The 27,883-nt window shown below is 39.9% G+C and overlaps 1 protein-coding gene across 1 annotated transcript in view; it reads right to left on the bottom strand.

Moving 5' to 3' along the window:
- Positions 1-159: 159 nt before the first annotated feature.
- Grin3a (glutamate ionotropic receptor NMDA type subunit 3A) overlaps positions 160-27,883 on the bottom strand; it is a 179,141-nt gene continuing 151,417 nt past the window's right edge. The window contains exons 7-9 of the mRNA XM_046457400.2: positions 16,350-16,514; positions 14,925-15,001; positions 160-4,675 (exon numbers count right to left, since the gene is read on the bottom strand). Of these exons, the coding sequence (XP_046313356.1) occupies positions 4,336-4,675; positions 14,925-15,001; positions 16,350-16,514 (582 nt within the window). The 3' untranslated portion in view covers positions 160-4,335. The remainder of the gene's footprint in view (positions 4,676-14,924; positions 15,002-16,349; positions 16,515-27,883) is intronic.

The following is a 27,883-nucleotide window of genomic DNA, read 5'->3' as shown; positions in this document are numbered from 1 at the left end:
TGAGCCACAACCCCAGCCCCTGGGACTGTAATCTTTAAGATTAAATGAGATCATTATTATAAGTGCCCAGTAAATGTTAGCTATTATAGTTTTTTCTGTTTAAAAATGGTGAGAGGATCAATTGTGAGAAGGTCTCTGACATTAGAGATCATACCTGCCTTGGTCACTACTGCAGCTCCAGCACTTGGCCTGCATATGGATGCTATTTAGCAAATGTTTGTTAAATTACTACATAAAGACAATTATGGTAGAGTTTTTAGAGATCTGTGAGTATTGTCTTCTTTCCTAGCCTATCTCTGGCTCATGAAGCACTTCACTTCTGCACAGTACTTGGATTCTTGAGTTTTCTTATTCTTGTGTTAACTTTGGACTATACCAAGAAAACAAATATAACTCATTCCTATTAGGAAGAACTGGTGTCTTGTCAACACTTAAATCCCCCAAGAATGGCAGCAATGAAGTTTCTATCTGAACATTTATTCCACAGTCATAGAAACTGAAGATGGAGAAGACCTGAGGACATCTTGTCCATCCGTGGTGTTGTACAAGAAAGTGGCTGGAGCAAAACAGCCTGTTCACTTGATGCTCACAAGACAGCTTTTGGTTCTTGGAGCATAGGGATTGCACACATTAAAATGAAGACACAATGCAAATACTCTTCACAAACCTTCAGAAAATACTTATAATTACATTATTTTCATAAAATGATCAGTAACTAAGAAGAGTGAGGGAATCCTGGGTTAGATGGGCGTTTGAGGTGGGTGAAGAAAGTAACTGAATAATGCAGATAGTGGTTTTAATGACTAGAAAGCAATTTCCTTGGGATTTTCTGGTTTGCGTATCAAAACATAAATTGGGAGGAAAAGAGGTTTTAAAGTAGTTTCTTTTCCCTTTATTCTTTGTCCACACCAAGGAAGTGCTTAACTTGCTCCAGGGCTTAGACAGACTCAGCACCAACACTGAGACAGATCATAGCACTGTTGCACTGGACTCTTGTTCCACTTAGCACTTCTTGGGCTGACAGGGAAACAGCAGCTCCTTATAGGGTTTGTGCATCAGCAAGATTCATGAATAATGAGGAGTCTCCTCCACGCACATTAAAGACCTCAACTGATTGGGCTCTGTGGCTAGCTGCCTCTCTTGGCTGTCCCAATCTTTCTTCCAATCTATTTTTATTTATTGGAGAAATCGCCTTTCTCCTTTACCTTGTGGCATAAACGCTTTGGGGCCCTTATTATTTATATGAACCAAGAAGACATATCCATTTCAGCTTGCCCAGTATGCTGTATGTGCTTCCTGTGCCAGGATTTCCCCTTTGGAGGATGGGACATGAACCAGGTTTCCCAGCACCAGAGCTTGGAAGAGAATAGAAGTCTTCCTGATCTCATGAAATGGAAGCCAATGAGAGGAGGCAAGGTAGCTAGCATCTCTTAGCTCTTTCTAATTTACCAAAATGCAACCCTCCACTTGAAGTACCTGAAGTCTTCTGATCTTTGTTGTTGGGTCTTTTTTTTTTTTTTTTCTGAGCCTGAGGAGGGAAGTTGAGAGAAGAGAGGTGGAATAGAACAGAAGAGTTTCAAGGACCCACCATTTCATGAAATCTTTTTACAAAACACAATACACTGTTTCACAAATTGCAAAACACTTTTCAATTACTACCATTTAAAAAACCATTGCTACTGAACATGAAGACTGCTTCATTTCAACACAGGCAATTATGGTTTTTCTTTACCCAAGACTTGGGAATATTTTAAGCAATATTGACAGCAGTAAGCCTGCCTTTGCCGCCTGCTGCTTCTCACTGCATTTGGCCACAATTTTGGCCAGGTACTTCCTCAGAAGGTACTTGAGAAGTATGCACTGGTCCTCTACTCTGTGGATAGGGTGGTATGATTGCCACCGCTCAGAATGCCTCAGTAGAGAAGCTTAAGGTAAACCTGATATACAAAAATCCAAACTTACAAAACAGATACATTAAGGGATAATTAATTGCATTACAAAAGGATTCTTTACAAAAGAATTCACCTCTGGGTTCCCTTAAATAGCTTCTCAAGTACAGTCACCATATGAGTTGAGTTACAAAAATGTCCACATACATTAGGAGCATGGCTGTTAACACGAATTGAGGTACACCTGTACATCAGCCTTCCATGCTGCACAGATATCCAGGGGTGCTCGGAGTATGGCGGCAGAATCTCTAGGTATCCTTGTTTGTCAGAAATGGGTGGGGAGAATCTCTAGGTATCCTTGTTTGTCAGAAATGGGTGGGGATGGCTAAGGGGCATGATCTTCCAAAGGCAGCTATAAACCTACTTTTGGGCTTAGGGTGGGGTTGTGGGGAGGGGGAAGATACTTAAAGCAAATTGTCCTTTCTGGTCTGGGAGCTCTCCTGATCCCTCACTGTTGAAATGTTTCATCTGAAGTTGACCGCAAGTCTAATTTTGGAGTCCTCTTACCTCCCTTATAAGCATCTCTGAATTTATCTCCACTCCTGAGTTTTCTCAGTTAACTAATTGCTAAGGTGTTATCTAATTACAGGTTAAAGTATTATATTTCCCCTAGAGCACTGTATAGCTCTTGGTGGAATTGCAGACATAGTACTGAAAAAAAAAAAATAGAGGAGAAACTGAACTTTCTAAAGATCTGCATACTTCTTGGCCCACTGCTGTGAACTTACTGTAGATATTCAAACTGATCAGGGTGGGGAAATGAATACTGAGTGGATAAAGCAACAATTGATAAGAAAACCTAGTCCTCAATGGTGCCCTAGGGTCAGGGTGCACTGTGAAAGGTGAATCAGCAGATTGTGCTGAAGTTAAAGGAAAAAATTCTCAAAAAGTGTCTCCTCACTTCTCCCCATGCATGATGGCAGCCAAACTGAACTTCCAAAGTAGTGTTTCTTCATGAGTAATTTTAGGACCCCTGCATGTGTTCCTAGGGGTGTTAGTTAACGCTGTTTCTGAGCCCACCTCCCAACCCCAACTCCCATAATCTCTGGGGAAAAGTCCTGGCCATCAGCATTCTGAGGAGTTCCTTAGCTGATTCTCATCTGTGCTAACACCTGGGAACTGAAGTTCTGGAGTTCATATATTTATTTCTTTTTGCATGCCCAAGCTATTGTTACTGGGAAAAAAAATCCCTAGGCAAGGGGGAAGCTAGGTTATTTATATCAGTGTTTGATGGGTCCTGGAAGATAATCAAAGGGATCCAAACCTGTTCTTAGCTCCTCAGAAGTGAGTGGATTTGAGGATGGGAGATTGACTTGGTAATATCCATATAGATATGCAGAGCACAGACTACTGAATGCTGAACCTCCTGATGTTCTTGGGCTAAAGGTTCACTTTTTGGATTCTTATGGCTGATAAGTGACTGCTGATCTGAAAATGATGTGCAGAGCATTTCCCTTAACCTGCAGTCCAATTCACATGCCCTATTACAAGCCATAAACAGGGATATTCCAAGTTCATCCTAACCTTGCTTTGCTTTTCTCTTTCATTTCCTTTATAAAAGGCACACACTATAGTGGAAATGCTTAGTTAAGTTAGAAGTATAATCCTATTCATTCTTTAGCCAAATGGCCTATCTGTTCCAGAGATTTTGTTGTAAAAGCATGGTGTGCATTTTTCAGGCCCCTTTTGCCTGACCTCTGTCCCCCCCTCCCCGCATTCCCATTCCTTTTCATAGTGGCATGTAAACATGTTCCTATTAAATGTTAGGATGGTGTCAGAGATCCAGAACCTTCTCAAGAACTTGGCTCTTTGCCTGATCCAGTCAATCCTTGCCTGCAATGATACTGAGTTTACTTTATTTTTAAGTATGCCCTCTTCCTCAAGTTATGCTAGCACTTACACTGCTCCCCATTCAGAATGTGGGTACAAATCTAGATTGGGGAGTTGTACCAAAAGCTATAGCCCTGGATAATTCTGTTTTATGTTAAGATTAAAACCAACAACCCAGTAAGACACAGGTTTGAGTAACAGTTTTATCTCTGGTTGATAGTGCAGAGAAAGGGCTAAAACCTGGGAATATTATTGTGGCACCTGGTGAAAGGTTAACAGGAGCTAGGGGTTGTCTGATTGTTCACAGGTCCCTTATACAGAGGTTACTCCTAACTTTGGACTCCTGCTAGGAAAAAGCTTTTTACCCTGGAGACCTAGGGGGTGAGTTTGGAAAAAGAATCACTGCCGCATGTTAATCTGGGGAGAGCTGACTTGACCCCTAGAAGACCTAGATCTTGGTATCCCTCACCTTTGTCAATCCTTACAAAAGAGCATTACAAAGTATCTCAAGGGCTCAGGAAAGCCAGGAGTTGGGGGAGGAGGGCAGCCTGATCGCCTAGGACTCACAAGTCCGATTTGTCCTTTGATACTCTTCCAGCTCCGTTTTTCTGCTCACAGCCAACTGTAGCTCCTGGCGGATCACCTGAATCTGCTTCTCCAGCTCTGAGAGTTCCTGCATCACTGAATTCCGAGCTACGTTGAGGTTGTCGGCTTTCCCATTGGTGGTCAGTGAGGCAGGGAGCTCTCTTCTTCTTGGAGGGAGAGGGATGTCTTGGTGGGTCCGAATACCCAGCTGGTTTTGTCCTTCCTCATCACTAAAGATGTATTTTCGTTGGTTGTCATGACTCAGATTGGAAGTATTCCACACCATGAGTTGATGGGGTCCTATGTTGGACCTAGGAAGCAAAGACAGTTCAAATTCAACTTCCATTATGCAGCCTTCCAGTGTTCTTCCCCTGCTGGCCATGTCCTGCATGAACAACATAGAGCTGGGTATGCCTTTCAAGATGAAGTTACAAAGCCATTGACAAACTTGCTTGCTAGGTGGGTTGTGGGGGACTATAGGAGCCATGAACTTTCAACTGAAGTTCAAGGTCTTATCTTTTTTTTTTTTAAGAGAGAAAGAGAGAATTTTTTTTAATATTAATTTTTCGGTTTTTGGTGGATGTTGAGAGCCACAGCCAAAGGGGCCCCAGCAAACTTCCAGCTGCCAGCAAACTTCCAGCTGCTGGCTGATGATTGGCTCACAGCGGCCCCAGCAACATCTAGCTGATTGGCTCCTCGGCCCCAGCAACATCTAGCTGATTGGCTCCTCTGCGGTGATGCTCATTGGACTGTTTCCCTGCCCTTTCAGACCACGGAGCTGCTCATTGGGGGACTTTTTTGGCTCCGCCCACGTGACCCAGCCAATCGGCCTCAAGAGCAGGAGGATTGTGGGAGGGGGAGAGAAGCTTGTGTGGGAGAGAGAGGCTTGGGGAAAGCCGGTGGTGGCAGTTGAGGCTCTGAGGGTTTTTCCTGAGAGACTATTTTGTTTGTCGTGTGTGGTTCTAAAAATAAAGTTAGTTTCTTTTGACAAGTGGCTCCTGATTGTGCCCAGCCAGACTGCGGCAACATCTTTATTTTATTTTTTTTTATGTGGCGCTGAGGATCGAACCCAGCACCCTGTGTATGCCAGGCAAGCGCGTTACCACTTGAGCCACATCCCCAGCCCCCTTATCTTGTCTTTTGTGCTTTAGAAATGGAATAGGGTATCATTTGATGGTATGTGGTGTGGCACATTCTTTTGTAAAGAACCTTAGGTGCTTCCTGCAGGGGAAGCACAGTAAGCAACTCTGCCTTGAATAGCCTATGACTGTAAAGATGATGATTTAGTAAGAGTGAAAATCTCTTTATTCAGATGTTGGCCTGCAAGCATCAGTCTGCTGATAGATATAATTATATGGCTTATCTCAATCTCACAGGGCCACGCTGATGTTTACTACTTGATTAAGGGGAGAATAAAAGTATATAAGCCATAGGTTTCAGCAAAATGCTTTTTATTACAGGGATGTTTTTATGTAGTTTGAGAATGACAGGTCAGATCTGATGCTTAAAAAAAAAAATCCTAAGAAAGACTCAGGTTCTTGCTGGGATAATGAACGTCAAGTAGAAATGCATTTGAGGTTTGTGCTCCTCTTTCAGGCTTGTATTGTGTCTCCTATCATCATTGTGGAGAAGTGGCTATAGACAGAAAGAAAGTTATTGCTAGTTAGGTACAGGAGGGAGGTGATCTTGTTTCTGAAATGCACTTTGGTAGTTGTATGCAATGCGAAGAGTTTCTCACTACAAGAACAGTTAAGAGCCCTAAGCAGTAAAACTGCTGACTTCTATCCTAGGAGAAGACCAAGGAGGAAGATTATGACTTTATGACTGCTTTTTCTGTCTGGGCAAAATGCAGTAGAAACACCCTATTAAATCCTTGTATTTTTGCTCCCACCCACATTACTAAACTGACTATTCCTTTTTACCTGCCAGGGAGAAAGGGAAGGAGGAGTAAGGGCAAGGGTGATAAAGTCTTGATGCATTTACATGATTGAGAACAAAAACACAAGGACTTAATAGAATGATTCTCTTTTGCTTGCCCTGAGGTAGATTGGAAATGTGGTCTGGTCCTTCATTCCTCCTTTCAGCCATGCTCCTCTGTCATGGGATTTGGCTGTACATCCCTATCAGGATGCTTCCCTTCTCTTTGAATGAGGACTGGCCTTATAACTTGTTTTGACCAATAGAAAAGGTGGCAGTTCCAGCCTAAGCTTTCAAGAAGCATTTCTCTTCTAGTCCCCTGTTGCTACAATGTGACAAGTCCACATTAGCCTGCTGGGTGATGACAGACCATGTGGAGAGAGTCCTCCATCGCCCTAGTAGACCAAATGAGACCAATCATAGGCCAGGCAGCTTTTACTTACTCTCCCCCTCCCCAAGCTGGCTGCAAACATAAGGAAGCCTGGTCCAATTTAGCCAAGTCTGGCTCAGATCAGCAAACTGCCCAGCTGATCCATAGATTAGTAAACAACTCACTGTTGTTGAAAACATTAAGTATTAGAACAATTTCTCACACAGTGAAAACCAACTGCTACATTCCCCAAGCCATTAAAGCACACAGACATACCAAACTACCCTTTAGTTCTTTAATGTTTCTCTTAGTTTGTTTCATATTTTTTTAAAATTTTTTATTGTTGGTTGTTCAAATCATTACATAGTTCTTGATATATCATATTTCACACTTTGATTCAAGTGGGTTATGAACTCCCATTTTTACCCCGTATACAAATTGCAGAATCACATCAGTTACACATCCATTGATTTACATATTGCCATACTAGTGTCTGTTGTATTCTGCTGCCTTTCCTATCCTCTACTATCCCCCCTCCCCTCCCCTCCCCTCTTCTCTCTCTACCCCATCTACTGTAATTCATTTCTCCCCCTTGTATTTTTTCCCCTTTCCCCTCACTTCCTCTTGTATGTAATTTTGTATAACCCTGAGGGTCTCCTTCCATTTCCATGCAATTTCCTTTCTCTCTCCCTTTCCCTCCCACCTCTCATCCCTGTTTAATGTTTATCTTCTTCTCATGCTCTTCATCCCTACTCTGTTCTTAGCTACTCTCCTTATATCAAAGAAGACATTTGGCATTTGTTTTTTAGGGATTGGCTAGCTTCACTTAGCATAATCTGCTCTAATGCCATACATTTCCCTGTAAATTCTATGATTTTGTCATTTTTTAATGCAGAGTAATACTCCATTGTGTATAAATGCCACATTTTTTTTATCCATTCATCTATTGAAGGGCATCAAGGTTGGTTCCACAGTCTTGCTATTGTGAATTGTGCTGCTATGAACATTGATGTAGCAGTGTCCCTGTAGCATGCTCTTTTTAGGTCTTTAGGGAATAGACCTAGAAGGGGAATAGCTGGGTCAAATGGTGGTTCCATTCCCAGCTTTCCAAGAAATCTCCATACTGCTTTCCAAATTGGCCGCACCAATTTGCAGTCCCACCAGCAATGTACAAGTGTACCCTTTTCCCCACATCCTCGCCAGCACTTGTTGTTGTTTGACTTCATAATGGCTGCCAATCTTACTGAAGTGAGATGGTATCTTAGGGTGGTTTTGATTTGCATTTTTCTGACTGCTAGAGATGGTGAGCATTTTTTCATGTACTTGTTGATTGATTGTATGTCCTCCTCTGAGAAGTGTCTGTTCAGGTCCTTGGCCCATTTGTTGATTGGGTTATTTGTTATCTTATTGTCTAATTTTTTGAGTTCTTTGTATACTCTAGATATTAGGGCTCTATCTGAAGTGTGAGGAGTAAATATTTGTTCCCAGGATGTAGGCTCCCTATTTACCTCTCTTATTGTTTCTTTTGCTGAGAAAAAACTTTTTAGTTTGAGTAAGTCCCATTTGTTGATTCTAGTTATTAACTGTTGTGCTATGGGTGTCCTATTGAGGAATTTGGAGCCCGACCCCACAGTATGTAGATCGTAGCCAACTTTTTCTTCTATCAGATGCCGTGTCTCTGATTTGATATCAAGCTCCTTGATCCATTTTGAATTAACTTTTGTGCATGGCGAGAGAAAGGGATTCAGTTTCATTTTGTTGCATATGGATTTCCAGTTTTCCCAGCACCATTTGTTGAAGATGCTATCCTTCCTCCATTGCATGCTTTTAGCCCCTTTATCAAATATAAGATAGTTGTAGTTTTGTGGATTTGTTTCTGTGTCCTCTATTCTGTACCATTGGTCCACCCGCCTGTTTTGGTACCAGTACCATGCTGTTTTTGTTACTATTGCTCTGTAGTATAGTTTGAAGTCTGGTATCGCTATACTGCCTGATTCACACTTCCTGCTTAGCATTGTTTTTGCTATTCTGGGTCTTTTATTTTTCCATATGAATTTCATGATTGCTTTCTCTATTTCTACAAGAAATGCCGTTGGAATTTTGATTGGGATTGCATTAAACCTATAGAGAACTTTTGGTAATATCGCCATTTTGATGATGTTAGTTCTGCCTATCCATGAACAGGGTATATTTTTCCATCTTCTAAGATCTTCTTCTATTTCTCTCTTTAGGGTTCTGTAGTTTTCATTGTATAAGTCTTTCACCTCTTTTGTTAGGTTGATTCCCAAGTATTTTATTTTTTTTGAAGATATTGTGAATGGAGTGGTTGTCCTCATTTCCATTTCAGAGGATTTGTCGCTGATATACAGGAATGCCTTTGATTTATGCGTGTTGATTTTATATCCTGCCACTTTGCTGAATTCATTTATTAGCTCTAATAGTTTCTTTGTAGACGCTTTTGGGTCTGCTAGGTATAGAATCATGTCATCTGCAAATAGTGATAATTTAAGTTCTTCTTTTCCTATTTTTATGCCTTTAATTTCTTTCGTCTGTCTAATTGCTCTGGCCAGTGTTTTGAGAACTATGTTGAACAGAAGTGGTGAGAGAGGGCATCCCTGTCTTGTTCCAGATTTTAGAGGGAATGCCTTCAATTTTTCTCCATTCAGAATGATGCTAGCCTGAGGCTTAGCATAGATTGCTTTTACAATATTGAGGTATGTTCCTGTTATCCCTAGTTTTTCTAGAGTTTTGAACATAAAGGGGTGCTGTACTTTGTCGAATGCTTTTTCCGCATCTATCGAGATGATCATATGGTTCTTATTTTTAAGTCTATTGATGTGGTGAATAACATTTATTGATTTCCATATATTGAACCAGCCTTGCATCCCACGGATGAATCCTACTTGATCATGGTGCACAATATTTTGATATGTTTTTGTATCCGATTCGCCAGAATTTTATTGAGGATTTTTGCATCTAGGTTCATTAGAGATATTGGTCTGTAGTTTTCTTTCTTTGAAGTGTCTTTGTCTGGTTTAGGTATCAGGGTGATGTTGGCCTCGTAGAATGAATTTGGAAGTTCTCCCTCTTTTTCTATTTCCTGAAGTAGCTTGAAAAGTATTGGTATTAGTTCCTCTTTAAAGGTTTTGTAAAACTCTGCTGTATACCCATCCGGTCCTGGGCTTTTCTTAGTTGGTAGTCTTTTGATGGTTTCTTCTATTTCCTCAATTGATATTGGTCTGTTTAGGTTGTCTATATCCTCCTGACTCAATCTGGGCAGATCATATGACTTAAGAAATTTATCTATGCCTTCACTATCTTCTAATTTATTGGAGTATAAGGATTCAAAATAATTTCTAATTATCTTCTGTATTTCTGAAGTGTCTGTTGTGATATTGCCTTTTTCATCCCGTATGCTAGTAATTTGAGTTCTCTCTCTTCTTCTGTTCGTTAGCATGGCTAAGGGTCTGTCGATTTTGTTTATTTTTTCAAAGAACCAACTTTTAGTTTTGTCAGTTTTTTCAATTGTTTCTTTTGTTTCAATTTCATTAATTTCAGCTCTGATTTTAATTATTTCTTGCCTTCTACTTCTTTTGCTGTTGTTTTGCTCTTCTTTTTCTTGGATTTTGAGATGAAGTATGAGATCATTTATTTGTTGGTTTTTCCTTTTTTTAAGGAATGAACTCCAAGCAATGAACTTTCCTCTTAGAACTGCTTTCAATGTGTCCCATAGATTCTGATATGTTGTGTCTGTGTTTTCATTTATCTCTAAGAATTTTTTAATTTCCTCCTTGATGTCTTCTATAACCCATTGATCATTCAGTAACCTATTGTTCATTCTCCAAGTGATACATGATTTTTCCTTCCTTCTTTTATCATTGATTTTCAGTTTCATTCCATTATGATCAGATAAGATGCATGGTATTATCTCTACTCCTTTATATTGTCTAAGAGTTGCCCTGTGACATAATATATGATCTATTTTTGAGAAGAATCCATGTGCTGCTGAGAAAAAAGTGTAACTGCTTGATGTTGGGTAGTATATTCTATATATGTCAATTAAGTCTAGGTTATTAATTGTGTTATTGAGTTCTATAGTTTCCTTATTCAACTTTTGTTTGGAAGATCTGTCCATTGGTGAGAGAGGTGTGTTGAAGTCTCCCATGATTATTGTATGGTGGTCTATTAGACTCTTGAACTTGAGAAGAGTTTGTTTGATGAACATAGCTGCACCATTGTTTGGGGCATATATATTTATGATTGTTATGTCTTGTTGGTGTATGGTTCCCTTGAGCAGTATGTAGTGTCCCTCTTTATCCCTTTTGATTAACTTTGGCTTGAAATCTATTTTATTTGATATGAGTATGGACACTCCTGCTTGTTTCCGAAGTCCATATGAGTGATATGATTTTTCCCAACCTTTCACCTTCAGCCTATGTATGTCTTTTCCTATCAAATGTGTCTCCTGTAGGCAGCATATTGTTGGGTCTTGTTTTGTGATCCATTCTACTAGCCTGTGTCTCTTAATTGGTGAGTTTAAGCCATTAACATTTAGGGTTATTATTGAGATATGGGTTGTTCTTCCAGCCATATTTGTTTATTCATGTTACTAAACATGGTTTGTTTTCCTCTTTGATTATTTTTCCCCCCTTTACTGTCCTACCTCCCACTGTTGGTTTTCATTGTTATTTTCCATTTCCTCTTCCTGTAATGTTTTGCCGAGGATGTTTTGAAGAGATGGTTTTCTAGCTGCAAATTCTTTTAACTTTTGTTTATCATGGAAGGTTTTAATTTCATCTTCCATCCTGAAGCTTAATTTCGCTGGATACACAATTCTTGGTTGGAACCCATTTTCTTTCAGTGTTTGAAATATGTTATTCCAGGATCTTCTAGCTTTCAGAGTCTGTGTTGAAAGATCAGCTGTTATCCTGATTGGCTTACCCCTAAATGTAATCTGCTTCCTTTCTCTTGTAGCTTTTAAAATTCTCTCCTTATTCTGTATGTTGGGCATCTTCATTATAATGTGTCTAGGTGTGGATCTCTTATGATTTTGCACATTCGGCGTCCTGTAGGCTTCTAGGATTTGGGATTCTGTCTCATTCTTCAAGTCTGGGAAGTTTTCTCGTATTATTTCATTGAATAGATTGCTCATTCCTTTGGTTTGAAACTCTATCCCTTCCTGTATCCCAATGACTCTTAAATTTGGTCTCTTGATGTTATCCCATATTTCTTGGATGTTCTGCTCATGGTTTCTTAACAATCTTGCTGAGCTGTCTATGTTCTTTTCAAGTTGAAATACTTTATCTTCATTGTCTGATGTTCTATCTTCTAATACTCTGCTGGTAGTATTCTCAATTGAGTTTTTAAGTTGGTTTATTGCTTCCTGCATTTCTAGGATTTCTGTTTGTTTGTTTTTTATAACCTCTATCTCCCTGTGTAGTTGATCTTTTGCTTCTTGGATTTGTTTATGTAATTCATTGTTGAAGTGATCTTTCATTGTCTGATTTTGCTGTCTGATGTCTTCCTTGAGACTCCAGATCGTCTGGAGCATGTATATCCTGAATTCTTTATCTGACATTCCGACTGCTGCAGATATTACCTCTTCTAATGTTGAGTTGACCTTCATTGCTTGTGGTCCTTTCTTTCCTTGTCTCTTCATACTGTTCGTGTTTCTTTCTGCTTGGTGAAACTGTTGTGATATTGAATTTTCCCCCCTATATATTTATATTGCTCTTGTATAGTTGCAAAGTCTCCCTCGCAGGCGCGGGCGGCGGCTCTGCCCCTCCTCCAATTGGGGCAATGTGCCTACCACGCTGGCAGGCCGCTGGGTCTGTTCTGCCGGTCGGTAGCAGGTCCGCCTACCTTGCAGGCGCGGGCGGCGGCTCTGCCCCTCTGTGGGCCGCTGGGCTTGTTCTGTCGGTGGTCACAGTTCTGCCTACTTTGGAGGCGCGGGCAGCGGCACTGCCCCTCTGCAGGCCGCTGGGCCTGTTCTGCTGGTGGGTCGCAGGTCCGCCTACCTTGCAGGCGCGGGGGGGGGGCGGCTCTACCCTTCCGCAGGCCGCTGGGCCTGTTCTGTCTGTCGGTTGCAGGTCTGGCCTGTTCTGTTGGTGGTCGCAGGTCCGCCTACCTTGCAGGCGCGGGGGGGGTAGGGGGCAGCTCTGCCCCTCAGCAGGCTGCTGGGCCTGTTCTGTGGGTGGTCACAGTTCTTGTTTCATATTAATGAGCAGAATGTACCAGACCTCAGTTTTCCTATGTCCTAGACTGGGTAAAACGTCTATAATGAACCCACTTAGAGCTCCCCTAACTTTAGATTAGAATCAGAGAGAAGACAAATAACAATTTTTCTTCTGGCCTTAGGGTCCCCTTAATTTTTCACATGTTGACTATGTATATATAATCTCTTGCAATATCCATTTGTTTCTCTGCATTAAATCAAAAAGGAACAACATCTGCCTCCATACTAGGGCTCAAAATTTTTGCAAGACTTTCCTCAAGATCATGTTAATAATTCATAATTCGTGGGCAAAGGAAATGTGGGCCCAAGACCACCTCTCATTCATAATAAAACAAAGGGGTGGACAGCATGATTGTTTTTCATAGCTTCATCTCCTGTGGGTCTGCTGCAGTCCCTTCCCTCCAGGTCACATCTAACTAATCAGGAAGGTTTCCACTTTCCGTTACAGCCTCTCTTTCCAGTCAGAGAGTGCTTCCTGACCACTTTCAGTCTGTGACATTCCTGTATCACAGTACAAGTCTGTTAGTGACAAACTGTTGATTACTCAGGTCACAGCCATGAGGACTTATTCTGTCTTAGCTTTGCCTCAAAGTAAGAGATTCAGAAAGGAAATCTGCCAAAAAATTGGGTAAGTTGAGTGAGCAGACACACTTGGCTCCCAATTGAGGTGAGATAGATGTGAATAAGAATGGCATCACAGTCGGAGACGAGATCACTGGGCTTCCTGTTTATTGCTGGAAAACAAATGTTTTGTCATTGTAAGACTGCATCTTTGCTGCTGCTGCGTCTTCTTGTGTTCCTCTCATTAAAATTTTATGTTAAAAATAATTATAGAAAAATCTATGTAACATGACATGGAACAGCTGTGACCTGATTAGGCTACAGCTTGTCACTAAAAGACTTTCACTGTGATAGAGGAATGCCACAGACTTGAGAGGGAGCAGAGAGTGCTCTCTGACTGGAAAGAGAGGCTCCAGGAGACAATGGAAATGATTCTGACTAGCTAGATGTGCCCTGGAATGAAGGGACTGCAACAGCCCCATAGGAGATACAGCCATGACAAAGAACCATGCTGTCCACCCCTTTTTCTTCTGTATAAGTGAGCAGTATGAAAATCAGATTTCAAACCTACGCAGAAAACTACACTTTGAAGCTGAGATACACCATGGATTGCAGAGTTGCTCAGAGCAGATGCCCCCATCTGAGGCCTCTGGGCACACGGAAAAACCAGCAGGGCATAGGCAAAGAGGCCACCAGAAATGCTTCTGAAATCTTCAGTCACCATGAATGAGGTGACAGTCATGCACAGGTGGCCATGGTGAGGATGTGGAGTTTGAAGTTTCAAATGTCATTGATGTATTTAATGTTTGCTACTTCCTGCCAATTAAGTGCTGTTTTCTAGGGAGTTCTAAGAGTGAAATCTAACGAAATAGATTAGGAAGGACATGTCTGTTGTGTATTTCAAATATTCCTAGGAGTGCTGGAAAGAGGTTGGAAGTAGAAACATGCCCAAAAGACAATAGCACATGAAATTAACTGCCTATAGCACTCATGAATTCAGTTTCAACTGTAATCTGTGCATAATAATAGTTAATATTTATTAGGCATTTGTTTTGATTTCAAGGTTTGGCAAATATTATCTCTTTAATCTTTACAGCAACTCTAGGAAACAAATATTGCTTTTCTCAGTTTCACAGATGAACCTGAAGCACAGGGAGGTTCAAGAACTTGTCCAAGGCCACACATATTGTAAGTGGTAGAGACAGGATGGATCCAGACACTTGACTCCAGTGTCCACACCTGCACTTTCAACCATGACAGTATTGTGCCTATTCTGCATGTGTGTGTGTGTGTGTGTGTGTGTTTTACTTTATCTAAAACTATATGTACTTATATTGATTTTGTTTATCAACAAATTGTCCTGATTTGATCTGAAAAATTATTTAGTCATAACTTCCCTTTTGGGCATGGGTTCTCAGTTATGTCTCTAAACTTATTTTAGCAAGTACAAAGACAGCTGGCATTGGCCTCCTCTTACCTCTTTTCCACACGTTTGGTCTTGAAACGCTGTTGCTTTTCTTCTACAAATGATGTGTTTAATGCTCTATGAAATCTCTGGTGGAAAGAACAGATTCAGAGGTAGAGATCATTAGAAACACATGGGTCAGGAGACAAAGTACCGCTTGGGATTTAATGGAGTATCTAGTCTCTACAAAACTTGGCCTCTTTAACCAAATTTCAAGGATGCCTGAAAGTATATCAACATTCAGCCTCAAACCTCAGGATAATAAGAATTCTAGTTACATGTTATTATTCTACTTGGAGGGGGAAAAAAAAAGATCTATTAGGAAGTTTGTAAATGTTTTGGATTGGAAAAAAGTTGTGATATAAAGAAGTGTGAACATAGCCCACGTGAAGTAAGGCCTTGTACATTTGCTAAAATGACCAAAACCTTGTTCCTACATTTTGGCAAGAGAAACATAAATCCTGAGAGTTAAACTAATTATATTAACATATTAGCATACAATGGAGATCACTTTGTGGAACTCTCCTAGGAGATCAAGTTCTCCTGGGAAGGAAGCAGGAAGAATAGGATTCGACTGAAACCAAACCAATGATAGTATTCTATATAGAAAAAGAAAAGGTACAGCATTAAGAGAGCCAGAAGGTCAGCAAGAGAATAGACAAATGGGGGCAAGAGAGGCAAAATACACAGACTCACTGGTGAGAAGTGACCCAGGGTGTCCAGGTAGAGGGATCCCGCAACTGGGGAAACCAGGACCACCCACCCTCCTCACCTTGGTGGGTGAAAACACTCTATTTGTGAGAGCCTCTCCATTATAAGACCCTCTAACCACATTTTGGTTTTCCATGCCAATATCCTGCAGGTAAGTATGGGAGGGATACATAAGGGGTTTTCAGAATGGTTGGTCTACCAATAGTTTCTGTCCTCCCTGTACATCCATGTGATGGTGTCTGGGTTGCATGCAAGAACTGTGGCACTATTAACCTTGGCCTGAGCACCAGCAAGCTAAGAGGACCCTCAAACCTCTGGACCAGAATAAAAAACAGAGAACAGGGCAAATAGAGTCACTCAAAGGGAAATAGGGATCTTGAATTCATTTAATAGGGTTCAATTTTGGCAAGAAAAGAATCTGTAGGTAATACATTTTTCACACCATCTCTTAACATGGTCACCATTAAGTGGAACCTCATTAAAAATAGTTCTGTTTATTCTATTATGAGCAGCAGTGGAGAGTTACAGGAAAGGAAGGGACACTGGGATTGCTTAATTTAGGGGGAAGGCAAGTCAATGGGATAGAAGAAAATCCATCTTCTAATTGAGTGCCTACACTACTCTTTGTTCTTTTGGGGGTTTGCCATTTGTCAGTCTGACATAGGGCTCTAGATCCTCCCATCACTGAGTATGGGATCATTGAAGCGAGAGACCTATAGCACTCACCTGACTGGTGTGCAGCCAATATTGCAGTTTGGATTTGTTTTTGATTCGTGGTAACAGCAGCCTGTACACTATGTGCTCTCCAATGGTTGTCAAGATGGACAGACCAAATCCAATGCACAGCAGCACGAAGAGTCCAGAGAAATGTTTGATGCCCATTTGCAAAGTCTGTGACAAAACAGGAAAGGCTGTGAATGTGATGCTCCATGTGACCCAATGCCAATTCATTTTTTTTTCTTTTCTAGACTCAGCTTCCTGCTTTTCTGGACCCAAAGAAAGCTGGAGACTATTACTCTGTGTGTTTAGTGAACGTCAGCCAGTACTGGACTGAGGGTGGGAGCAGAGCACAAGCCCTGGGATACTACTCTCATATTAATCTCATTGTATGAATAACACCTGGTGTTGTGCCAAGGCCCTGGGTGTTAACAACACCCCACGCCCCTTAGAGATGGAGAAAGTAGAGACTGGAGCTCAAACAATTTAATATGTTCAAATGCTGAATAGCTGTGAAGGAAAGAGACTCTGTCAGGGACAGAGAATAAATAGAGTTAAGGAGAAAAGAGATGCCTTTAGTAGTTGTGGAATTTATATCTGACAGGGAAAATGGAAATCATCTAGTTCAATGCCTTCATTTTACAGATAAGGAAACAAACCAAAGAAGTGTAGTAAGTTGAACCAGCCCATGAAATGAGGTAGCTGAGGAGGAGAAAGAGAAGGAACTTAATATTTATTGGTTGCAAACTTTTTGCCAAGTATTTTGCATTTAGATAGGTATTATAATACCCATTTTATAGTTAAGGAAACATACTATGCAAGTCCTTGGATGCCATGCTAAGGAATATGGGCGTTATTTGTCATCATTACCACTGATAATTATTTAGCACTTACTATGCATAAGACACAGTTCTGAGTACTTTATCAATGTAGCAACTTGCCTAATCTTCATAACAACCTGTGAGGAAGGTACTGTTTATATCCCTATTTTATAGGTGAAGAAACAGCAACAGAGAAGTTCAGTAACTTGTCCAAGGTCACATAGCTAGAAAGTTAGTGCTGGGTCAAGACATGCAGTCTATCTCCAGGAGAGCCACACTCTTGACTTCCTCATCTGTCTGATGTGAGTGATCCTCCTATTCTCTTTAAAGGATTTCCTTTATTTCATTCTCTCTGACTCTCCCCACCCAGTCCTGGAGAAAAAGTCAGCCAGGCATGGTTCAGGCACTAGGTGCACTGGGAAGTCTATCTTGGGATCAAGACTGGGATTTGGAGCCTAGTTCATTGATTCTCTTTTCCTCCATGATAGGACTTTGGGCAAAGACTGTAGATCAAAGATCAGCATTAGAATCCCCAAAGAAGGAAAGAAAAGAGCTACTCAGGGGCTCAGAGCTCTAGGAGACTGAGATATAGGCAGGAAAATGAGGCAGAGGACTTCAGAATAAAGGCAGATGCCTAGACCCTGCTGGTCTAGGAAAGGGTTTGGTGAGGAGGTACACTGGGCCCTCAGGACTACATAGGTACTGGGCCTTTTCCCTGGGAAATCTCTGTACAAGAAGTGACAAATTTCATAAAATTAACCTCTAGAAAGTACATACAAATGTGCTGAAAGTAGACCTTGCCCTATGTCTATTGTAAGGTGAACAGGATTGGCTATTAGAAATATCCAATGAGGAGTTATTGCTATGGATAAAGAAAAAACTGGGGAAATTCATTTTGGACTTTAACACTAACATCATCAGACATTCAGTAAAACTCTGAATCGACAGATGAGCACTGCTTCCTTAGGAAGCTAAGACATTGTCAAGATAAGGAAGAGAAATGAGTGCAGCTTATAACAAGACATCTTGCCTTTGAACACAGGGTTCTCTCTCTGTTTTCCTGTGCATAACAGTAATTAGTCTCATTTTCCTCTGGTGACCTCAGTAATAAGTAGGCTATATTCAATTTATATTGCATATTTCTTTCTTTAAACTTCTGATGTTTATACCCTCATACTAACAGATTATAGAAGTAGTTGTGTTTTTATTAGGCATTTAATATGTGTGTCAGAAGCCACATATGCACATTATGATCTTATAATAACCCCATAAGTTAAGTAGTATTACCTCCATTTCACATTTGAGCAAATGGAGGATCATGGAAATTAATTACACTGTCCAAGATCATACAAGCAAATATGTGGGGGAGTCAGACCAGGTAGTGAATCCGGGCAGTGTTATGCCTAAGCCAGCATTATCTCTTGAGCAAATGCCACTTATAGGTATCCTTTACTCTCTGAATTTTCACTGTCTACTCACTGTAACAACTTGCAAAAGAATTTTATTAAAAAACTCAGCATCTAAATTGAAAATCCATTATAATCTGCCTGTAAGCACCAACCAAAATGTTTAAGTTGTGTCTGAGTCTGAGTGATAAGATGTACAGCTGCAGTTGATGTGCAGCTGTGGTTGTAATTTGGCCTTTCTTCCCCTAGGATCACAGATCTTTAAATGTGCTATGCATTGGATATTCACATCCACCCCACGTTATCATGTGAAAACCTTTTTTTCTAATAAGGTGGAGCTTGCTCAACTCTTGACACTCATCCTTGGATGGGGGGAAAAAAAAAGAGGAGCAATGAATATTCATTGTCAAATATTTAAAATAAATTTAGCTGATGCAGACAAAAAGATCATTGCAGTTTCAAGTGACATGAACAGAAGTATATTTAAAAATGCAATCATGAGCCTGTTCTCATGTTGCTGAAAGCTGTGTAAATGAAAGCTAAAAGAATGCAAGCAAACTTAACTTTTGAGGTTTTTTTTTTTTTTTTTTTTTTTTTTTTTTTTTTTTTCCCTTTTAATCCCATTGCTTCATCTGCAGTTTCATTTGATGGCTTACAGCCACCCTCTTCCAGAGCCTCCAGCTTCAAGAGAAGATTGTCCCAGGGTTTAGCCATGGGCAAATCTTATATAGTTAATGGCTTCACTTAGTTCTTCACTTAGTCCTACCCCCTTTTAGGCAAGTCTTTCATCAGTAAGTAACCATTCAAGAAACTGCATTGCTTATTTTTCAAAATTTTATTTTATTTATAATATAAAGTATTTCACTCATCATTTGCCTGAGATGTTACTGATCAAATCCTATGCAACTAATCTTCTCTACCTCCAATCCACATCTCCCAACATATATCAACATATATATTATATTTGACATTCTATTTTTTGTTAATTTATATTAGTAAACATTCATTGCACTGTGGAGGGAAAGCATAGTTTGTATCTGATATCATACTTTGCATATTGCACCCAGGGATATCCACTAAATAAGCACTAAAGAATTGGCATTGTAAATACTCTATATTATGCAGAAATTCTTGGTGGATTGTCATATAAAACAATCTATGTACTGTGCATCAGGTATTTGACAATGATAGGTGTCTAAGAGTATTTTAGTGATACTTTGGGAAACTGGTTGGGATTCTTGGATATGGTGAGAATCATTTTTTATAATTTTTTCCATCTGGAAATTCACCAGTGAACACAGTTCTAGGAGCCGACTAGATTCAGATAAAGAGGGAGATGCCTTTGTTATTAAAAGTGTGCTTTTTGCCCAGATCATCAATGCTTCCAGTAAAATGTAGGGGACATCATTGGTCGGGGAAGAAGCAGCAATTTTGCTGCTGCCCAAACCTTGATTTGCATCTTGCTCAGATGTGGGCACTTGAAACATCTGACAGCTGGCTGGATAAGTGACAAGTTTTCAAGCCTCCAGCAAGAAATGCAATTAAAGTATTTCACTCATCATTTGCCTGAGATGTTACTGATCAAATCCTATGCAACTAATCTTCTCTGCCTCCAATTCACATCTCCTAATATATATCAACCGTTCAATTTCTCTGGTTCTCTACAGTTTCTATATTTATTGGTTTTGATTCTCCTCTCATTGTCTCCTGGACCCACTTAACTCAGGCTTTTGTTGTCCCCTGCCCTAATTACCTGTCAAGCAAATCCTATCAGTCATCAATTACCTCCACATTATCAAATCCAGTGATCAATTTTCACCTAATTCATGTATCCGCAGCTTGGGCATTGTTGATTGCTCCTTCCTCTTTGATATCTTTTCTTCAATTTGTTTTTGGAATACCCCTATCTCTTTGTCCCATCTCAATCTCTTGCACTGTTCTTCCTCATCTTTCTGACATGCCTTCAATCCTTTGCTCTCACTTTCTCATCCACAATATGGCTTTAAATACCACCTATACATAATGATTCCTAAGAATTTGGGACTTTTATTCCTCAACTCCCTATTCAACTTCTTTACTTGATTATCTAATGGATATCTGAAACTTAAAACATCAAAAATGAACTCCTAATTTTCTCCTTGAAAGCTGCTTCTTACATTGTCCTTCTCATTTCAGTAAAACTCCATCCTTACAATTGCTTAGGACAAAAGCTATAGAGTCATCTTTGACTCCTCTCTTTCTTTTGCATTCTGTATCTCATATGCCTCTAAATTTATGGTGGACCTGATGTTCAGAGTAGATCCAGAATCTGATGACCTCCCACCACTTGGACCATACACCCTAGTTCAAATTACCATCACATCTTACCTGAATTATTGAAATAGCTTTGCAATTATTTTCCCTGACCCCTTCAGCTTGTCTTTTACATGGCAGCTAGAATGACCCTCTCAAAACATCATGTCCCTCCTGTGTTCAACACCCAGGTTTTCCATCTCATGCAGAGTAAATTACAGAGTTTTATAATGGGCCTCAAGCCTTATGTGATCTTGTCTCACACTTCCCAATTGCACATTCTTCTTTCTCATTTGTTACTCTGCTCAGCCTGTGGGGTGCCTCAGTGTTCCTTAAATCCATTCAGCAAATAGTTGCTCGAGGGATTTTTATTTTCTGTTTTCCGCCTGTAAATTCTTCTGCCAGGAGTCAATATTGCTTCTTGCCGACTTTTCATCAAGTCTCTGCTCAAATTCACCTATTGGTGAAGTCCACCCTAAGTACAGTGGCTCTTCTCCCTCCTCTCTCAGACAATCTGTCCTCCTAAATCTGACTTATTTTCCTCTTGACATATATTTATTTATTCATATTTCCCTTCTCAAGTAGAACATAAGCTTCAGGAAGGCAGGGGTTTTGTCTATTTTGCTCAGTACACAACCTGATTATCTAGAACAGGGTCAAGCACACACCAGGTGTTCAATAAATATTTCTTAAATGAATGAGAACATCTAAAAGAATCTTATTTGTGTAACATAAACTTGTATATTTTCTTCAAACACTTTCATAAACCTCAGGAGTTCATAGAATAGTCTTGTGAGGAAGAAAATGAGAGGTAGAGATTTCCAACTGATAGGTGAGAAAACTAAAGCCCAAAGAGCTGGAAAAACTTGCCTCTTTGACCTGATTATGCTGGAAGCTGGAATTCATCAATCCAAGGAGCTAATGTGGGAACTGGGAGGAAAACTATGTTTTAAAATACAGACAAACACTGGGTACTGGACGCAATAATTTCAGCTGTTTTGTGGAGAGAGAGAGAGAGAGAGAGAGAGAGAGAGAGAGAGAGAGAGAGAGAGGAGAGAACGAATCTTTTTTTTTAATATCTTGTAGATGGACACAACACAATGCCTTTATTATTATTTTTCTTTATGTGGTGCTGAGAATCGAACCTGGGTCCCGCCCATGCTAAGCTCTACCACTGAGCCACAGTCCTAGCCCATTGATTTTTAAGATCCTTTCCCTGGGAAAGTGCTCTCCTCTTACCTCATGTGGTTTTGGTGTGTTTACCTATCAATCATATACTCATTGTTCTTACAGTCCCTGGTCCTGGGCCAACCATGTGACCCAAGTAGGCAGAGACATTTGGAATCTAGGTGGTTGGAGCTGAGTGACTGCCAAAGTTAGTGCTCCCAAGACATAGTCCTCTGGTTGCTGCCTAATGACCCAGGAGTCCTGTGGTTCCTGAAGCCTCATCTGTTGCTTGCTTTCTTCCTTCAAAGAATTGAGCTTCCCCATTATTCTTTTGATAGTTTTCTTAAGTTAATCTGTTGCTTAAAACAAAAAAATCTGAGCTGATAGACTATTAGAAGAATTAGGTGTGACTCCAACCTCTTTTGAGGCAACCTCTATTTCTCATGGAGCTTACTGAGAGGAATGGGTGGAGCCTATTTGAGGAGGATTTCTCTTACTGTGTGGGGCTGCGCCTTTTTGTGTGTCTCCAGAAGCAGGTGCTCAATAAATGCTTGTAGAAATGAAATACATATCTGGAAAGGAACTCAGTTGCAATTACTCTCAAGATTTTCTATTAACACTTTTCCCCAGGGTCTGATGAATACAAGAGCCTGGGGAAGTCATTTTTATTTTTAGCATGTAAGTGTATTAAACTTTGCAGGGATTATCTCCTCTCTGAGTTTGTAAATCCAAATCCTGATATTGAAAAAAAATTTTTTTCTTTAATAAGAGGGCTAGGGGTAAAGGAGGAATAACAACTTTATTGAGAGGTAAAGAAAATGAAGGCAATAGTACTCCCCAAATATCACTGACTCTTAATAGAACAGAAAAGGAAGAATTGAATACCATTTTCTAAAATTGAAGTGTTTTTTCCTCCTATTTTCCCCAGCATAATAGTAGCTAAAAAAAAAATTATTGGCAGATTCTCTGTTGTGCTTATACAAATGGACTTTGTGGCTCCATATGGGTATCAAGACAGAGTGTCCTGGGGAGATAAGTTTGCTCCATTGGAGAAAATGGGGTAAGATTGTGTGATGTCGTATTTTGGAATTAAAAAAGAATCACTTTACAACAACCAGGAGAGACAGGAAGAAGTTCACTCAGAGAATCTGGAATTTTCTCATCAACCAAGATAGAGTAAAAGATCATACTTAGCTGGGTGTGGTGGTGCGCGCCTGTAACCCCAGTTGTTTGGGAGGCTGAGGCAGGAGGATTGCAGGTTGGAGGACAACCTCAGCAACTTAGTGGGACTCTAAGCAACTTAGAGAGATCTTGTCTCAAAATAAAAAACTAAAAAGGGTTGGGGTTGGGACTCAGTGGTTGAGCACCCTTGGGTTCAAACCTTGGCACCAGAAAAGAAAAAAAGAAAGAAAGAAAAAAGGATCATACTTAACAAAAGAAACAGGAGAAGATGATTTAGCAAATCCAGGGAAGCACTGTATGAATCCACATCAGCAGTGCTCAGGCATTTGGATAAGCAGAAGGTATTCCGTAAGCAATCAGGTCGGCCAAAATTTCCCAGCAGGTCCTGGAGTTTGGGGGCTGGGAACTCTTTGTCTTCCCTATCCTGGAAATTGCTTAGCAGCTCATCCCCCAGGGATTGCCCTTGTTGCTGAGGAGATGGAGGAGATGTTACCCCCACCACATTCCTCAGGCTCCTCAAGCCCCCATGCTTTCTAAGCTTGGGCAAACATCTTTTATGCTTGAAACTCTATTTAATTTGCTACATTAATTCCATTGTTCAGTCTTTTGAAAAATTTGACTTATTCTTAAAAGAACCCCCAAAATTGTTTTCTAAAAATAAATTTGAGATTATTCATAATCCTTTTGCTATAAAATGATTACTTTGGATTCTCCCTGTTCTTTTCTGAACTATGATCATATGCATACATATTTTCCAGAGTAGTAATTGTGCATTATGCTGTTTAAAAACTTGCTATTTTGTAAAACAATAAACTGTTTTAATATTAATTTTAAAAGTATTATTTTCTAAAAATTATCTATTAATTTTAATGTGTTAAACCTATCACTTATTGTTTTATCATAATCAACTTGAAGATTCTCAAACTGTCAGTTACTATTGTAATTTATATATATGAGAAAAATATTGCTGTAGTTAAAACATTTCGTGTATTGCATTTTAAAATATCATTCTAGATTATTAGTTTGAGATAAATATTGCAATGGGTATGGTTACAGAATCAAATGATATAACTGTTTTAAAGACTGGTGATGTGTGAAATTTTGCCCTTAAGGAGGGCAAAACCCATTCTCAATGTCTCTAAGTCCTACAAAGGCCTGGATATTCACATTCTCACTCACTTTGTTTTATAACAACTTTAATTGTTAGAATATATTGTTTGTTGTAATAACTATCTTGTGTCTATAGTGCTGTAATTTTTTTAAAATGGTGACTACTTCTGTTCATGTTGAACATTTTTTTTTGAAGTGCTGGGGATTGAACTTATTATGCATAGTAGGCAAGTGCTCTACCACTAAGTTACACCCCCAGACTTAATTTTTTTTTTTAACCTTGAGACAAATTCTCACTAAGTTGCCCAGGTTGGCCTTGAACTTGTGATTCTCCTGCCTCAGTCTCCCAAGCAGGTGGGGTTATAGGTGTGCACTCACCACCATGCTCAGCTCCAGCTTGAACTTTTGTGCTAAGAGTGGAACTATGTTAATTTCTCTTCATTGAAACTTTTAATTTTCTCCCAATATTCAGAGGCTCCTCGACTCACAAAAGGCCACTTCCATCCTAGAGTGGCCTCATTCCTTTATGTTAATTTTAATTAAAAAAAACTTCAGATTAAAAAAAATGGCAAATGATTAAAGATCATTGTGAGAATAAACACCATGAGAAACCAACACCCAAAAAATGCCCATTTGTGGCTTAGCTTTAGCCTATGGACTATCAAGTTATGTCCTCCGATCTACACAACTTATTGCCTGTGTCATGGTTTTCATTATGAATCAGCTAATTCATTTAAAAAGGTGATATGACACATAATTTATGTTATGGTTTGGAGATGGAGTATCTCCTAAAAAGCTCATGTGTAATGCAGTAATGGAATGTTCAGAGGTGAAGTGATTAGATTATGAGAGCTGTAGCCTCATCAGTGGATTAATCCACTTAATGGATTAATAATTTTGATTAATAGGTGGTAACTGTGGGCAGGTGGGGCATGGCTGATGGCATGGTCTTGGGGATTATATTTTCTCCCTGGCCCTTATTCTCTTTCTGCTTCCTGGCTGCCATGAGCTGAGCAGCTTTCTTCTGCCTTACCTTTCTGCCATGAAGTTTTGCCTCACCTTAGGCCCAGAGCAATGGAACCAGATGACCATGGACTGAACCTTTGAAACTGTGCGCCAAAATAATAAGTCGTTCTTATCAGGTTTTTCAGTCACAGTGATGAAAAGTTACCACATTTTATAAGTCACAGTCACTGGCTACTAACACAGGTATAGTAGCTAATACAATAGAAGAAGAGTTCAGAGCTTGAGGTTAGCTCAGTGGTACAGCACTTGGCCAGCATGTGTGAGATCCTAGGTTCTAACCTCAGTACACATACACAACCCCCCTGTGCCCCGCTCCCCCCAAAAAAAGAAATATAAAAGGAAAAAGAGGGGTCCAGAGTCTAATCTGAAGTCTGATTCTCAGACTAGTGGCTTCAGTTCTCTACCATGAACATCTATCTTAAAAAGCCTCTGAGCTCTCCCTTTTCAAAGCATGGAAAATAGATAAAACACCACAGCCAGACTACCTACCTACTCTATATCCTAACAGAATCAGTAGCATAAGTGAAGGATGAATTTGTAACTTTTAAATTTTTGGAAGATTTTCCCTTGAGAATGTTTCTAAAGCATAATAGACTTGGAATATAAACCAATTGTGCTGAGGCCATATTTTTCCCTCTGTTTCAAAAAGAGTGTTTCATGGCTTGGAGACTGCGACATATGGTAGCAAGCAGACACAACTCATTAGCATAGATTCATAACGACATATTGTTACTAATCTGTGCAGTCTCAGAGCATATTGGTTGCTGTTTTCAGTTTAATCTAAATACTGTCACCTATTTCTCAAAAGATGAGATGAAGGAGGAAAATGGTTTTCAACTGTCTTGTCTAATATATTTGTTTCTTTGCTAAAAGTGAAACCAAAGTTATGGGGGCTGGCTGCTTGCTTCTTGACAAGTAATTTACTTCTTTGGGCCTCAGTTTCCTCTTTTGTGAACATTAAGAATTGATTTGATTACATTAATAAGACTAACAGAAATAATTTGAAACAGGTACATATGGAGCCACAAAAGTAAGAGGAATGCAGTTGAAATATAAATGAAGCGCAGGGTTTGGGGTCAGAAAACCTGGTATAAATCCTTCCTTTGTTACTTACTGAATGGATGGCCTTGGGGAACTTCCAATCTTTCTATGCCTCATCTGTAAAGCTGAGATGATGGTGCCCACATCACAGTTTTGTATATATTTATTTTGATATAATAAAGATTGTACCAAGAATCATTGTAGCTCTATAAATGGTAACTATTATCGTCACTCTAAGGAGTTGGACAAAACTAAAATTGTTGACAATTGGCAATCAACTGAGAGAAACAAAACAAAGAATTCTAACTTGGAAGTAAGTATGATCCATTTTCCCATCAGATCTTTCCAATGCTGAAAACAGAAACAAGTTCTTGATTCAATCATTGCCACAAAGTTTTGGGCAGCTATGTTAGGTAGATTGATGAAGCAATCATTTAATTCTAGTCACTCCAGAAACTAAAATATTTTTCTTTTCCTTGTTACATTTGCATACATAACCCAAGTTTCAAACCCATGCTCATAATTTCAAAATCTCCATATTTTGATGTACACATTGCCACTAAAAATAATGTCCCTCTTTTAGAGGTCTTTTTGGCCAGCATGACATGTGCTCACTTTCCCCATGTAAAATTCCCTCCACAAAGTCAAACAGTTGGGCACTGCCCTCTTTTAAAGTTTCCCCAGTTCTCAAGGAGTCTATTATTCCCTTTGAAAATGAGAGGTGGGAGGGAGGACATTGACATTGTCCCCATTGTTTCCTTTCTGGGCAAGAATCACAAAGACATTCAATTAACTTTAGAGTGGGTTTGGCTAGGTAGTAAATGTTTCTACCTCACTGTTTTTATGGTCCCTGTATTTACCTGTCTCAAATAGTGTTATTACTAGAATCAAATCAAGTATCAATTTTCATAAAACAGGAAACTGAGGCCTAAAGTGAATGAAAAACCAGTCTCTATCTCAGAGCAAAGCTGTCCAAGGAAGGGACATGGCCTTTGTCCTTGGAAAAACCCACAGAGCACTCCTAGGCACATTCCCACCCTACTAAGTTGTTTATCTACAAATAACAGGAGTGATCTGCTGCGCCAGGTGTCCCCGACTCAGTCAGGCTAGGTGGAGATCCATAGCAACCTCCTAGCAGCCACCAATCAGCATGAGACAGGGAAATACCTGGGATGCCAGATGACCCTCCCAGTTTATGGTGGTTGATAACATGTTGGGAAACCATGTAGTTCAGCACATACACCCCTCTTGGCTCAAACCAATCAGTTCAAACGAATACCCTTTTGTACTGACCAATCACCCCTACCCAACTTGTTCCCGCCAGTGAATGTGCTAATCATGTTTTAGAGTTGTTATTTGATTTTCCCACGGTGTGTGATGATTTGCTAAAAGAGGCTATGATGTATGTGAAGTCCCTGCCCTCTCCAAAAAATGTATAAAACTGCTGCAAACCCTGGGCTCTGGGCCTCTCAGCGTCACCAGTTGCTGTGTGTGCGTG

Source organism: Marmota monax, unplaced genomic scaffold (assembly GCF_021218885.2).
Source record: "Marmota monax isolate L192 unplaced genomic scaffold, Marmota_monax_Labrador192_F-V1.1 WCK01_AAM20220418_F8-fsc00069, whole genome shotgun sequence".
Taxonomy (NCBI): domain Eukaryota; kingdom Metazoa; phylum Chordata; class Mammalia; order Rodentia; family Sciuridae; genus Marmota; species Marmota monax.
This window is presented reverse-complemented; position numbering and strand designations above follow the sequence as displayed.